Genomic DNA, 15,658 nt, shown 5'->3' with positions numbered 1-15,658 from the left:
TCAGCAGTATGGTAATGACATTTTTCATACTGGATGTTTAAATGACAACAAAGCAAGGCCAAGCAACTCCTCTTCCTGAACCCTTAAAATAACCATGCAGTAGAAGTGACTTTAAGAGTGTCTACAGGTTGTATCATCTGCAAGCCTCCTTAAAATACTTTTTCTTTAGAAATAAAGGTAAAAAAATCAGATAAGAATTTTAGTTCTCAGATCAGCTAGAATTAATCTGTATTCTGATCATTGAAAAGCAAAAAGTACTGGCTTCTCTCAGAAGGAGTTTAACTACAAATGCAGTGAGAATGTATTTTAGATAATCTTCCAGGCAAGTAATGAAATTCTGGAGCTATAAAACATTTTCCATACCACTGAGGAGTTTGGTAAGGAAATCTTAACCTACTGATAAGAATTTTTTTGACCACAACACAAAAATTGACTTGGTTGTATTCCTCAATTCACTTCTCCCTCATCTAGCATATACTATGCCCCTCTGATTTTGGTGACTATACATCTGCTGGTCTTGAGCATCCAGAAGAAAGGAAGAAGATGCAGAGAAATAAGCACTTCCTAATTAATCATCTTTATGAAGCACCAAATTTCAAGTAAAAGAAAAAAATTAAGACATTACTAAGCCTGGAATAGAAAAATAAAGAAGCATCTTTCAGCCACCAGAAAACATTTCTGATTAACTTTTCTTTTTTTTTTTTTTAACCACAGAAATAACACTACTGATGCAATTTCCATAGGTCCTGAACACTGTCTTGCTCCTCCTTCTGTGAACCCAAACAGAAGACTTACTAACTTCAGAGTCGCCAAAGCACACTGCAATATCCTACTGACAAATCGTTTGATTGTTACACAAGAAAATGAAATTATCACAAAAATGCTCAATCATAGAATTGCCAATAATCCTTCAGGAGAACTATATTATATCACTCCTGTCAAACCACTGAAGAGATCTGACTTCCAAAAGCAATTCATGGACTGCTATCAAAATTGCCTTGTTGATTGAACTATGCATACATGAAAGCAAAAATAGGACAAAAAAGATTTTCTGAAAACCGGCATCAGAGAAAACGTTTTTTCACATCCATTTAACACAAACTTGTCACACGAGCATAGTTGCAAACAAAAATGTAATTTACCTATAACTACATCATGGCCATCAACCAGGCCTGCAGAGAACAGCTCCTGAGAAACGCCATCTGCTGTGTCTGTCCAAAAGGTGAAAGGAATAAGTGTAAGAGTCCACAAAAACAACAAAAAGTATCAGTCATCCAATGCAATTTAACAAAAAATATATTTTAGTTCCAAAACACCCATGGAGGCAGGATTGAATTCAAAATTATCTTTAATTAGGAGGAAAAAAAAGATAGTTATCTTATCAGCTTCTGCACAGCAAATCACATAAGGCAATGACTTGATTCATTACAAACCCCCTACAGACCTCTCCTGACCACCAGCACTTTTCTCTTATCTAACTACATCCTCGTACACATTTTACAAATTCAGTATCTTCACAACCAAGAAAATAAACAAGACTTTAGTGTGGTTTTCACTGTTTTCTTTATGCCCTCCATTGTTCTGCATATCTAGACAGAGACATGGTTAATTAGGCTTTCTCATTTGTTGCAAGTGGCATAAATGACCTACATGAATAGTCATTATTTTGAGATCTAGGTTTTAAATAGCTTGTAAGTATAGACTCAGGAAATTCAAAGATTTGGATGGATTTTCTATTAACTTCTGTACCTGAGTGGGTCAATTCCTAAGTCCCTGTGACTAGTACTTGCCCTGGATAAAGACCTTAGAAGGCTTAGATGTAAGTAGGCAGGAACAGCAGGAACAAGCCTAAATTCCAGCTAAATCTCAACTGTAATCTGGCCCCAGCACCAAACACCCTAATGGAGCTCATGCTTTGAGGCAGTTACACAAAATTTTATCATTTCCTCAAGAAACACACACAGGTGAAAAGCAAGGTAGCTGAGCCAGCTGCAGTTTCTGGAGATGAGAAGCACAGCTGCCTTCTGGCTGTCTCAGTGACTGACTATAGAAACAGTCCTGGTCTATCTTCTTATTTTTGACCAAGTAGGAATTCTCAAATGACTTAAGTAACTGCTTCCCAAGTAATTCTTTTGGCAAACCAAGATCTTCTGTGCCCAGTTAAGCAACAGGCCTCTTTTGTTTTCACTCATTGCCAAAATCAATGAGAAAAGCAGGTAGACAATACTGAATAAATTCATGCACAGAACTACTGCACATGAAACATACTATGACTTACTGTGAAAGAGACACCTCTTCCAATCCGGATTTAATTTTAGGCAAAGCTCTTTGAAGGCTACTCTAAATAAAGTGAATACTGACTTCTAAGGAATATAAAATAGGTTCATCATTCCAAGGGTTGCAGCTTAACAAGGATGATACCTTCTTATTCAAAATATTAGACTTCTGTGCATTTCATCCCCATAATACTTGATTTTTTCCAAACAAAGGCAACTGTGCAAGTTGTTACAGCTCTTAGCACTGGGAAGCCTACAGTTCTATAAGTATGCAGTAGAGTTTGAAGTTTCAATACCAGAATTTCTTTCTGGTGGTAATACCAAAGCTAGAGATACAGCTAAACTTTCAGCTGAAGACAGCGTTTGAAAAATGGTCTGCACTTCATACTTGTTAATAGACCATCATTTATTATAAAAGGGAAAGAAACTTAAATATTACTACCATCACCACACACACTTTTATGGCTACTATATTCTATTTCCTATGATGTTTTCCAAATGTGAAAATGGAAAGATTGCTAGGCAAGATCTTATATACCATATAGATCATTTAAATAAGACATGAAATTGATAAAAGTATACTGTGAATAAAGTTTTCTAATATATATATTATGCAACCTTGCCACTAGAATTTACATACATTTGCAATTCTTACTCCACTGAGGTTCAATATAAAGTTCTGCACAGTAGGAAATATTCCAGAGAGGCAGTCTGCATTAAGCATAAGCAGTAATCCATTTCTGAAATGCCTTTTTAAGCAGTAAGAGAATAATTCAGTTGCAGGAGCCTTACCTCTGCCAGGAGTAAACTCAAACCGTATGTCATTAAGTTCTTTCCTGGAGTTCCTGAAAAACAGACAGTGCATACATTAAAATTTAATGAAGAATAGAACAACTATTCACTTCCTACAACCAAAGAACACCTCTGGCATTGACAACCATATTTTTGTAGCATGTGTTTCCTTGAAAATACTGTTCTCCCAAAGCACCCAGACTGGAAAGACTCCATTACATTTTCATGGCAGTATTTTGGGAAAACTAGCAGAAAAATATGCTTAAGTTGAAAATGCATTCAGTAACATAAAGGATAAAATAAAGTCCTCTGATAAATATTTTCCTTTTCATCTTCAAAAGATACTCTGCCATATTGATTCTAATAGTTCAACACAGTTTGAATCAGACAACTTATGCTCCATGGTCAACAGAAGATTCACTTGGACTTAAAGCTCCCCATTTAAGGTCACATTTTTACAAAGATGTTTAAGAGACAAGTGGTGATGCACAGTGTTTATAAAAGGGTAAATTCTTTCACTGCCCATCTTTGTCTCAGCAGTGAAGTTCCACCTACATATAAAATGAGCAGTAAAATGTTAAATCCCAAGGTTTCTTGTCTTCCTGCTTGCCACAAAGAGTGTTTAACCAGTTCAGTGTGTGAAACAGTCTTAAGGGAGTTAATAGCAATATTAAAGAATTCATTTATAGCATTATACTGAGCCACAAACCTCCATTCCATGCATGTTTACAGCTTCAGGTTTAGTTAATAATTTCTTCCATCAACAAAACATTAGCCTCTGCAAAACAGACGTCCATCTCATTTTTGGAAATGACAAGTCAACTGAACACAGGGAGGAACCTAATTGCTGTAGCCCGCTCTTTTTCTAATGAATAGCTCAATCCACTTGAAATGCTAATAGCAACAGAATGTGCTTTGCAGCTCATTATTCTTCTCCTCAGCAAGGAAACTGTATGCAAGCTCTTATTTCAGCATACCAGGCCATGAAGTCTTGCTGTGGGAAAACTAAATCCAATAGGCATGCATATTCAGCTGTGACTTACATCTATTATTGCTTGCTAAATACTTCTAAGAATATTACAGAGCCAAAACCAGCAACAAGCAGAAACACAAAACCCAGAATAATTGGCAACACACACAACAGCAAGATAGCAAACCCTGAAAAATAAGTATGCCACATGCAATGCTTAAAATGAAAAGTACTCATTTACTGAATCTACTAAATGCTTCAAAGCTGAAGGAGTTTCAGGTTCCCAAAATTCTACTCTAAATAAAGAACTATAGTAGTTTAAGATCACTGACACAAAGCTGCAGATAATGAAGTTAGCCAGGTACAGATTTACAAGGCTCATTTACTTTTCCTGTAGAAGTCTACTGCCATTATATGGAATCTATCTTTATTCAACAGAGAATTAGTATGAACCTCAATTTTTCCCATTTCTCTCTCTCCTAGAAAAATATGTATGGCTTTTTGTTAAAACAAACAACAACAACAAAAAATATTTTAAAAAATCAACTTAAGACCTATCTCCAAGTTCCCTTTTGACAAAAACTGCTTTCCAAAAAAAAAGGAAAATGCAGAGAAATTTAGCATTATTCTGAAATAAGAAATGTTCTGACTGAATGTGTGATGTAACTCAAATACTCATTTCCCATACACACTTTGGAAGAAACAAATCAAGTGAGTAAAGACTTTCACACCTTTGTAGAGGTAAACCAGGAGGTAGGAGTTAGATTACCTTTAAGGTCCCTTCTAAGCCAAATCATTCTGATTCTATGACCAAGAAACCTAATACATTAGGTTCTCCAATTATATCTTTCCACAGACTACCCATAAGCAGAACATCTACCATAGAAAAAGGTACCAAGTAATTATGAACTCTTATGAAAATTACCAGCTTTTCACAGCTGTGTGAAAGACGAGCTGCTCCTGATATACTCTTTCCTCCAGCAGGATGCACATGGGGTGTACATTACTTTGTCTCCAAATTCCAAAATATCCCAAATAAAAAGTTAAGGAGTCAAATCAGTTTATTTTAGTCAAGGTGAAAATTCATTGAAGGTTGATAGATACTCAGCAATCTAACTTTGCTATTGAGAATTGTTACACTCTGAACTATTTTGAACTTAGGACACTGCTGCTTTCTCTATAATGGTATACAACAATTCAGGAAAGCTAAACAACGAAAGTTTGGCAAGATTAATTTGCTAGAAGCCTGTAAGTGCTTTTGCTTATTGTTCCATTACCTGCCAGACATCTATTGATTTCCATAAATTATGTATCCGAATATATAATCCACCAAATCCCCTAAAAGCTCCTCATGCTCTTTTCCAGCCTTTAGACACTTCTCTGGTTCTAGTTAATGTTACTGTAACTGCAAATTAGTTTGCTAGTTCCCTTGGTGACAACTGTTTGGATTTGTTGATTTATTTGTAGGCAGAGTTTCCAAGCAGCGTTTCATTTGTTCCTTTTTTTTACTTACATCCATTACGTTTTTATCATGCAGCAGCATACAGACTTGATTTCTGCTATATAGAAATAGGATTGGAAAAAAGGCACTTAGTATCTTTGTGATTAATAATTTTATCTTCTTCATCATTTCTTAATGGTTCCTATTTTCTCAAATGCATTTGTGAAAAAGTTATTTCTGTTTTAAAATGCCAACTCAGACCTTTTTACCATGTCTTATAATACCTCTTATGTGCTTCTAGCTCTGTGCCATTACAGACTAATATACCTTGATTATCATGGATAAAACCAGCCCATCCCTCATCTCTTTTTAAAAGTAGTAAATTTTATGTACTTTGTGTATTTTTATTCACTTCAAGTTGATTTCCTTTATGCACTCACCTGCAGCAGGAAGAATTCCAAATGTTTTAAATAAGGAGGACACCAAAGCACGCCGTGCTAAGACATTTTGGCAGCCATCTTACCAGCAAAGTAATTTCAGAATCTAAAACTTCCCACTTCATGAAAGCATGCTCTGCAATATCGTTTTTTTGTTTTCATCAGAACCACCTGATGTGCACACCAAGATTGCTAAATCTGATTTTTAAGGGAATAATGCTTCCTCAAGGAAGTAGAAAAAGCACAAAGGCCATCCACCTAGCCCCTCACCTACAAACTTTGGTAATCCTGTCATTAGGATATAAAAGAAAGATATTGTTTTGAAGGAAGTTATTTGCAAAACAATGCTAATATTGACCAAAATCAGGATTAGAGAATAAACAAACTTTTCAGCTATTCATAATGACATGGTTCTACTGACAAAATCATAAGACACAAGAGAGATTTCAGGCATTTGCATTTGAAGACAAAGCCTTCAAATAATTACCTAATGATAGCATGATTCCTGCTACAGTCAATTATCTCTGTTCCACATGATTGACAAAAGATGTGTGTTGTTGAATTAAAATAGAAAATTGTTTGTGTAATGATACAACTGTAAATTAGAGACATTAAATGTCATTATTTTTGTCCTTAAAAACAGAATGTCTGTCATGTAAATGCAGTTCAAGAAAATGAGATGTCTTGGAATCAAACTTTAGGACTAAAACATGCTGGCATACTTTGATTATGTATCAAGCAGTAGAATTTCTTTCAATTTTGCTACCTTTTATACCCTCACAAATTTATCCATCATTTTTTATGAAGAGTTATCAAAAACATCCACTTCTATTTCACACAAGCTTCAGCATCTTCCATACAGCCCTCAGGGAGAGTCTGTATTCCTGGATGAGATGCATCCTACTATAGCTAAATAACTGTATATTCTTCCTTCACAATGTAAGAAAAAAAATTCTCAGACAAGGTAAACCAAAAGAAGTGTGTGTATGCAGGTGTGTAAGAACATCCACATTTTGTCTCTGCATTGCTTGCCTAATTTTCAGACTTCAGCTACTCAATCATCACATGTTCCAAAGACTGATGTAAGGAGCTAAGTGTCCAAGAATGCAGGTACTGACGGAATGGTAACCACCACAGCTGACTCATGACTGGAAGAGACAACAGCAGAATGCAGAACATGTATTCTTTTCCAGAACCAGAAATAAGCTCATCTGTAACCAAAACTGTAGAAACTTTATTATGAAAATGACCATAACAATGGTGCCACATGGCAGTCAGTTTTTCCCCTTCTTATATTACTAATAAGCTCTATTCCCACCAGGACAGAAGCTTCCCCACCATCAGGGAGTAATGAGACGGCCAAGTCAGTGTGTCAGCTTTAACAAAACACACACATAAAAAAAAAAAAAAAAATTAGAAAAAAAATTATTTCACTTGTACAAAATTTCAGACCTACAGATATCCTACCATCTAAAATTTGAACTGCAGTGAAACTACCATGGAAGCAAAGTTCAAATGGAAAAAACAAGACAGCATAGCCTAAGAAGCAAGGGCGAGCAGTTTGGCATTTGTACTACCTCATTGCAGTTGTTGCTGTAATTAAAACCACACAAGAATTCAAACGACTTGCTCATTTAGACTGCAGAGAAAGCAGAAGTTCACATCAAAATGAAGTGGACTAATCAGAATGGTAGGTGGGTTGTACATCCTAGAGCTGTATTCATCCAATTTTCATTCTACATCTCTGGGGCAAGATCTTAGTGCATGCAATGCAAGAAATATCATCGGGGGGGGGGGGGGGGGGGAAGCACAGAAGAGTGGGGTTTGCAGGTTTGTTTAAAAGATATTTTACATGCTTCTTTTTTTCCTTGCTGGAGAGACAAATGTTTGGCCTCACCAAATGTCACTCAAATTTCAAAAGGTAATCTGCCTTCTCTCAATAAAGTGTCTCCCATTTTCCTCTTTCACATGCCTAAGGCACAAAGCCCAGGATAAACACAGTTCCCCCATGTAGCCTATGTAGCCTTGTTTTCACAGTTAGCTTATTTCATAGGTGTTGTATTTTTTATTAACAGCAGAATTTTAAGTATTAAATACCTGTACTGATGATCTGTAGTACCTTTTTATTGTCTCAGTTTTGATTAATTAAAACTTTATTTCAACTTTATTTACAGAACGTAGCTAATATACACACAACAGTGAAATACAAACTGGCACTTTACTTTCAATATTATAAAGAGGATAAGGGAATAAAATATTGGAATAAACAAGTAAACATATTAATTCATCACATATTTGAGATTTAGCCAGGTCTCAATCTTCGATATATTTATGTTCTCTGCCTTACAATTTTCTTATGCTTCAGCTGTGCAATTTAGCTATTAATCTAGGACAGAGCAAGTGAGAATCCTCTCCTACCTCAAAAGAAATCACAGTTCACTTTTTTCCCGCTCCTGCCCCTGCTTTCTTGATTTCTGAAGTCATGATACTATGCACACAGATGAACCAAAGCAGGAATAAGACAAATTTATTATAATTAATGTAATTTTGTGAATCAGAACTCGAAGGCTCCTGTGGGATCTTATAAACACAACAGAATAGAGCATTTGTAAAGAAGCATTAGCCTCCTGAGGATTCACCACATGCTTATGTAAAGCCCTTTATTTCTAACACTTTCATGCTCAGCTGTCATTTACTAATCAATACCCAGGCTCCTCCATTACAAATTATCATACTATCAAGAGTAGATCATGTCTGTTCAGCACTGTGGAGATGGTTCTTCTCGACTTAATTTTACTTACTTCAGGTCAATTCTAAATTAAACAAAAATGCATTGCTGCTAACTTTTGGTAAGAGCAAAAGAGATGTTTGAATTCTCTTCTGCTTCCAGATTCCCACCAAGAAGAATGGGACTAAAATCTCTCTGTATTAATAAAATGTGGTCCCAAAATAAACAATTATTTGAAGTTCATCAAAACTATACAATTTATTTCAGTGGTTCTGGAAAAACTCCATGAGTTTACAACTTAGCTCCCTCTATATAGATTACTGGAAGAAGGAAATACATTTAGTATATGATGTTTCACAATCAGGTTATAGGACTCAACAGTTTAATACACAAAAAAATGGCACTACTATTTAATGATCACATGATCTTTGGTAAAGAACAGATCCCTCGGATGATGCAAACACTTGTTCATCAGTACACATCAAGAGGTAGCAGCAACACTAACAGCAAAGCACAGCCAAATGATGCTGTCAAGAGTGGAAAACCGCCAATGCCAAAAGGAAACATTGTCATTTGGCTGTTAAGCTGCTGGAATGAGACAGCAGCAGTTACCTGTTAAAGATTTACTGTCTCTATGCCACTTACCATACAGAAAAGGCAACTGCACATTAAAAAAATCAGCCACCAAGGGAATTGCTATGGTCACAATCAAATCAGCTAGGAACACTGTCCAAGGCTCCAGGGCAGCTGATAGCTCCTCCCTCAGGAGGAGTCTTTACAACACTTCTATCCATAGCTGATAGGTCCAAATTGCTTAAGACTCAAAAGAAACTAGAGTGCTTTCCATCTAGTAGAAATGCATGGGATATGATAGTGAAACTTAGAAAATGTGTGACAGAAGAAACACAAGAAAACTGATACATTTTAGAAGTGACATATATACATTACGTCCTCTCTCTCAATCCACTGGTTACAGCCCCAAGTCTACATATTATGACAAAGAAGTGTTAGAACTAGAGACATTTTAAATATATCTATATCCAGATATGCTGCTTCTCTCTTTCTGCAGTTGCTGATGCCAGAAGCTAAATCAGAAGAACATTAAAAGCGCTTCAATTTTTTTACTTGCTATGTTCATTTCCAGCTAAGTCAAGCAGCAAATTCTGAAACAATATTTTTTGCCTCAGTTATCAGTGACTCATTTCACTGCACAGGCAGTGAAAAGCAGTATTCACTTGCATCATCTTTTTTGAAATTCACACTTCCTACCTGCTCTCATACATCAGCAGTGGGAATAACTTTGGCAAAAAGCTATCAGTTTTTTTTGCAGCAGAGATGGCAATATTGATCATAAGTTTCTTTTCCTCTGAAATTACTCTGAAGTAGCACAGAAGTTTTTTTTAGGAGCAGTGGTAAAGATTGAAAAGCATCAGTTTCTAACAAGTACTTGAAATACAAGGAAGGGCATACACAATTATACTTAGAATTTATTAATGGGGTAAAATCTTAATGCTTGGTAGAAACCAGAAGTGATCTAAAACAGACTTTTCCCTAGAAAGAACTAGAATTAAGTACACAAAGATCAGTAATGTTTAAAATAACCAACCACCTGGAAGTATTCAGAGAGCACTTCAATAATAGAGAAGACAACATGCACATAATTTGATCACTTTGTTAAATATTACAGTGCATTGTGGTTATAGTTGCCTTTCTGGATCTGCCTGTAATTTAACTTATCCACTCTGAGTGTATCTCTGAAATATCTCTGTATGTCTTGATACCAAATATTATTGATCAGTGCACACTTTAAGGAAGTCAAACCTGTATTAGCTGCATGACTAAAGTAATACACCATCTGTCTGACTGATAAGAAATACCAGAGCAATTTAGATTAAGCAAGCAAAGCCTTGCTTTGTATGCTTCTGCATGCCTGGTGCACAGGAAGAGGGATTATACCCTGTTATTCCAGTGACAAATTCTTCAAGTACAGCATTGAAAAATAGCCACAATGCTTGAAACAAAATGTCAGTTCCTTAAATCAGAAAGCTTGAAAGGCCAATCATTGCCAGGAGGCTGGGGGTGTTTCAGAATAGAGCTCTAGAAAACTGATTTTATTTATGAAATCAAGACAAAAGACTTACAATGAGTTCTAGAGGTATATGGAGCTTTTTAATAGAACCTTGTAATTCCTCAGTGCACAAAATAGACTTTGAGGGGAAGGTACAGAGAAACTTTTGACTTTATCCAAATCAAAGAAAGTTTTAAACATGTTGAATCAAAAACTCCCTGGAAGTCTGCATCCTTTTAATCCCACTCAGAGTTTTACAGTTCTGATCACCTGTCAGTATATTACTTCAAACTAAAGAAGACTTTTAGCTAAACCAGAGAGACAGCTGGCCACCATAAAAATTACAGTCTGTGTATCATCCATCTAAAAGTCATGGATCCTGACTAGTTTATCAAAAAGAGTGGGAAGCATGGAGAAAAAGTCTAAGCTTTGTTTTAAAATCTTCAAGGTTTCATCTGTTTATCCTGCCAAACTTTCTCTTGACAGTAAATCAGCTTCACCAGCAAAGTCTGCTCCTATGTTAAATTCTTGTCACACCTGTGTCCCAGTGCACCTCTTGTGGCCATTCACTGGCCCCACTAGAGCAATGACAAATGTGGAGCAAAACAAAATAAATTAGTTCATTTAACATTTTGCCTTCCCCTCAAAAATATCGGAAGTCACAAACCAACCAACTGAAAGCTGGCTGCTTTACAGGGACCAAACACAGTCCCAGAACATCCCTACCAGAGGGAAGAGGGAGAACCACACCACCAAGTGGGAACAGACAAAAAATTATTTCAAATGGTTTCAGCCCTGCCCAATGTATTACACCACCACATTCACAGATATCTCTAGAGCAGATGGATGAAGATGGAAGAGTGTGATCTCTCACACTCTGAATGTAGAGAAATGCTTTTAAAAATATTAGAAAAATATCTAATTAGAACTGAATTTTGAACTATCAAAATGCAAACCCTATTACAGTTGACAAGTAATGTACATGCCATTAATAATACAAATAAAATTTTTTTTAATACTGAGATCGATTTAAGCTTTAAATTGCTTCCTTTAACATAAAGAAGGTTGGGGGTGGTACTTAGGTTTCATTGTTATTTTTTATTTCTCCTCTTTGTTTTTCTTTTGCAAGTAGTACCAAAAAAAAAGACAGAATGGAACAAAAAAGTTCTAGTGATTTTTAATTTTCAGTATAAGCAACATCCCCAAATGCAATTGCCTGCATAATTTACAACCTCAGCTGTGCAGGTTAAAAGCCTAATTCCTTTCCATCTAAATATTTAGACATACAAATCTTCTTGATAATCTAAATTTAATAAGCAGAAAAAAATATATTGATTCCTTGACTCAATACTTATAAATTTTACATAGTTTTGATAAAAAAATATACCATTTCTCTATAAATGAGTGATGGTATAGCAATTGCATACAGGATTATCTAGGTCAAAATTAAATTTTTTCAATTTTTAATTTATTTTCAATAAAAATATAGAAAGGCATAAAAACATCCTTAAGTAGTGAATGAGAAATACATAATTTACCATGTTTAAGGAGCAAGCTTTGAAGGAAATAATATATGTAAAAAGAAAAAGCAGGATTAAAATCCATAGTTTAATCAAGGGTTCCTACTTACTGATTTCAGTCATGATTTAATCATGGTTATACAGGGTATTTAAATGAAATCTCCATGCTGTGAAAATAAAATTCAGTTCAGTAACCACATCCCCACACCTCCGTGATTCCCAGAACAAATCCCTTAGATGTGGCAAAATAAATGCTGTAATCACAGGTACATTTATTTCAAGAATCATACAAATGTTTTTGTTTATGATGTTTGTAACTGGATCAATTCCCAGACTATACAGAAGTTCTGTTACTTTACAGTTGTAAATCTACTGCACAGCTGGACGTATGTTTGTGAATTTTGTCATTAAATACACTTGATAACAGAAGCCACTTGAATAGCAAAAATGAGGGTGAAAAGATATACATTAGCCCCACTTCCTACAAAAGAGATGGAAATGATGGAAGTTTTTGCTTAATATACCAAAACAAACCTATAAAAATATTTTAAACAGAATGAGAATTGAGAACTTTGATTTATGGTACTAAGCCAATTATCAAACTCATTCTGCCCCTAGCCAGAACATATTTTGGGATTTACTTGTTCATAGTTCTTAGGGGTTTATTCCTATAAATGTAAGCTTCAAACTTAGGTATTAACCAACACAGGAGTAGCTCTACTAGGTACCTCCAGCCAAGTATATTTTTCTTATGACTTTACATGTAATTAATTTTGTAAGAAAAGGTCAAATAAACAGGCCAACATAAAAGCAGGAAGATCAGCACCTGAGCCCGTGCTCAGACGAGTGAGTGATACCTCATCGCCTGTGTCCTGGTACACACAGGAAATCAGGTTTGACTCAAGTCCTGACAGCTCTGCTGCTGCATCACCTGCTGCCAGCTACACCTTGGACTTGTGTCTGTCCAGATCCCCAGGACGTAAAGTTCTCAGAACTCATCAAATGCCACAGTTTCCAGCTACATTAGCAGAATAAATGCTTTTCTATTATATATACACACAAACATTTACATGTAAATAATAGAGTGACATTACAGGCAATTCTGCCATAGCATTTGCTCTACACTTTATTTAAAATAAGATATGCAATAACAGAAATATCCCATTTGCCAGTAAAATATTTCCATTTGCCCCTTTTTTTCTTCCACAGGCTTAATTCATCTAGTGTGCAGGAACTGTATTAAATTAGGTCCTGGGACATTCCGAATTACTGTCAATAAATTATCTTCCTGTCATTGCAGCTAATTTAGCCACCTTAGATTGCTTCAGATAATTTGCAATTCTTAATTATTAACCATTAACAAATCTCCTAATTTAACATGAAATATCTCTGTTATTAATCCAAATAGTCAAACCCTCTAACCTTCCTAAATCTGTACCTGCAACAGCTTGGTGGTTAGATTGGAAATTTCAAATCCAGGGTGGTAATTCCTCCCCACTTCCTTTCCCTGGTGCTGTGAACAGTCCTGTTGGAGGACTAAATCACAGACAATGCCTTGGTCTCTCTTTGCAGAGTTCCTGCCAGGGTCTGCTGCTGAGACACGTGGTGTTCACAGCCTTACTGGAAAAAATTTGGATTACAGATTTCATTCCTCCCTACTCTCAAATACCACTTTCTCTTGAGGGTGAGCATACAGAAGCATCGGCATTTCAAAGTGGCAATTGCTTAGGCTGGGTCAGAGTTACACACTGGGTAACAGATCCAGCCAGTGAGAACCACTATTTTCAGTTCACTGCAAAATTCAAGCACAGTCTCTTAACTACATTTGAGCTTTAAAACACTAATGGCCCATATTAAGCATTTAATACTAGAGCCTTCCAAGAGCTTTGCATGGAATTACCTAAAACAGCCTGCTGATAATTTCTGTTTTGGGGCAATGCACTCCAAGACACAACACTGCAAAAGATAGAAGAAAAATTGGAAATTGCTATCTCCAGCCAATGAAGTAACCCTGACAGTAGAGAATTTTTTGACAAGTTGGTTCACGCTGAGAAAACTATGAAAACAGAAAGGTATTAAATACAAGGTAGAGGACAGATAAATCAGTTAGTCTGGATGGTTTTCAACTTGAGTAAGGGAGTTAAATACCACCACTTGTATAAAGAGTATCATGGGATTCTTCAAAGATTATTTCAGACTGTAAGTTGTGTTTCTGATCCACAACAAGGCATTTGCAGTAAACAGAGGACGGTGTTAATTTAGCACACCCCACTGAATTACTGAATGAGTCCAACCCTGCTGTGACTGGGAAAAAATAATAGAACCTGACCATCCAGGTAAAGAATTACTTAAATGCATTGATTCTTCTGCCAGAATCCCTCCTTCATGAAAGCAATTTTTAATTTTTATGGGTACTATTAACCTTGTTCTGGAACATACTGCTAGGAAAAAAAATCCAAGATGTCATCTAAAATGTGATGGGCTGTCATAGTGTAGCCTCACTGTAGAAGAGGAAAAAAGAACAAAGCAGAGGAGCACTTTCTTCTTGCCCACCTCTTGTTCCTTTTTAAGGTTGCCCATCTCCTTACCCTTTGCCCTGTTCCAAATCCCCAGGCACTACTCTTTAAACCTTATGGTCTACACTCTTGAGCCTCATACTAAGTTGTTTCTGCTCAAAAAGCTCTAAATGTTTGCATCAGCTTCCATGACAAAGTCTCAACAGGGAAGAGGGTCAACAATGAACAGGAAGCACAACTCAAGTGCCACCAAAGGTACCTTGCTAAAAACAATATCTGTAGTGAGCTGGTGGCTGCCTGAGCTTTGATGAATGTTCCATAAGCAAGATAACTCTTGCCTTTAAATTAGTAAATATAAAGAAATTCTAAATACTGTCTCTGAATCTACGCTGCTGAGCAGAGATATAGGCAGCTTGTAGCCCTCGTAGTCAAATCAGCCCTTCACAAAGTGCCAAACAAAAGAAAAGTGTGTTACCTAGTGTAGCCCACACCCCTACACTCCCCCCAAACACACACACACACACACACACACACACACACACACACACACACACTCTCTGCTCATGTGCTAGCTCTGACCCTACTCACATGCTTAGGCTTCCACCAGAAGCAAAGCCTGTGCCAAGATTTATAACTGTCCCCCTCCTAACCACTGAGACCAGACACAGCCAGAGCTCACATGGGACAGAGGTTTGCACCACAGAGCATTCTTCCCTCAAAAGCAGGACAGTTAAATTAACAGAACTCTGCAAAATTACACATCAGATTTTTGTTTTTTTCAGTGCTGCCAACACTAGATACAAGAGTGTATCTGCTCTTCAAGACTATTTTTTTTTTCCTGTTTAAGTGAAACTTACTGATTCCTAAAACAGAAATTCTTATTTCTTCCCTCTCTACCAATAACCACCTG

General features: G+C 36.3%; 1 protein-coding gene across 6 annotated transcripts in view; it reads right to left on the bottom strand.

The window, feature by feature from the left end:
- STK39 (serine/threonine kinase 39) overlaps window positions 1-15,658 on the bottom strand; it is an 82,441-nt gene that overhangs the window by 18,292 nt on the left and 48,491 nt on the right. For all 6 annotated transcript variants that reach the window (XM_053982713.1, XM_053982710.1, XM_053982712.1 and 3 more), the window contains 2 exons: window positions 3,069-3,121; window positions 1,143-1,211 (listed from right to left, as the gene is read on the bottom strand). In XM_053982713.1, the coding sequence (XP_053838688.1) occupies window positions 1,143-1,211; window positions 3,069-3,121 (122 nt within the window). The remainder of the gene's footprint in view (window positions 1-1,142; window positions 1,212-3,068; window positions 3,122-15,658) is intronic.

The sequence above is a fragment of the Vidua macroura genome, chromosome 7, assembly GCF_024509145.1.
Source record: "Vidua macroura isolate BioBank_ID:100142 chromosome 7, ASM2450914v1, whole genome shotgun sequence".
NCBI classification, from domain to species: domain Eukaryota; kingdom Metazoa; phylum Chordata; class Aves; order Passeriformes; family Viduidae; genus Vidua; species Vidua macroura.
The sequence above is the reverse complement of the archived record's forward strand: the minus strand, read 5'-3'. Positions and strand labels throughout refer to the sequence as shown.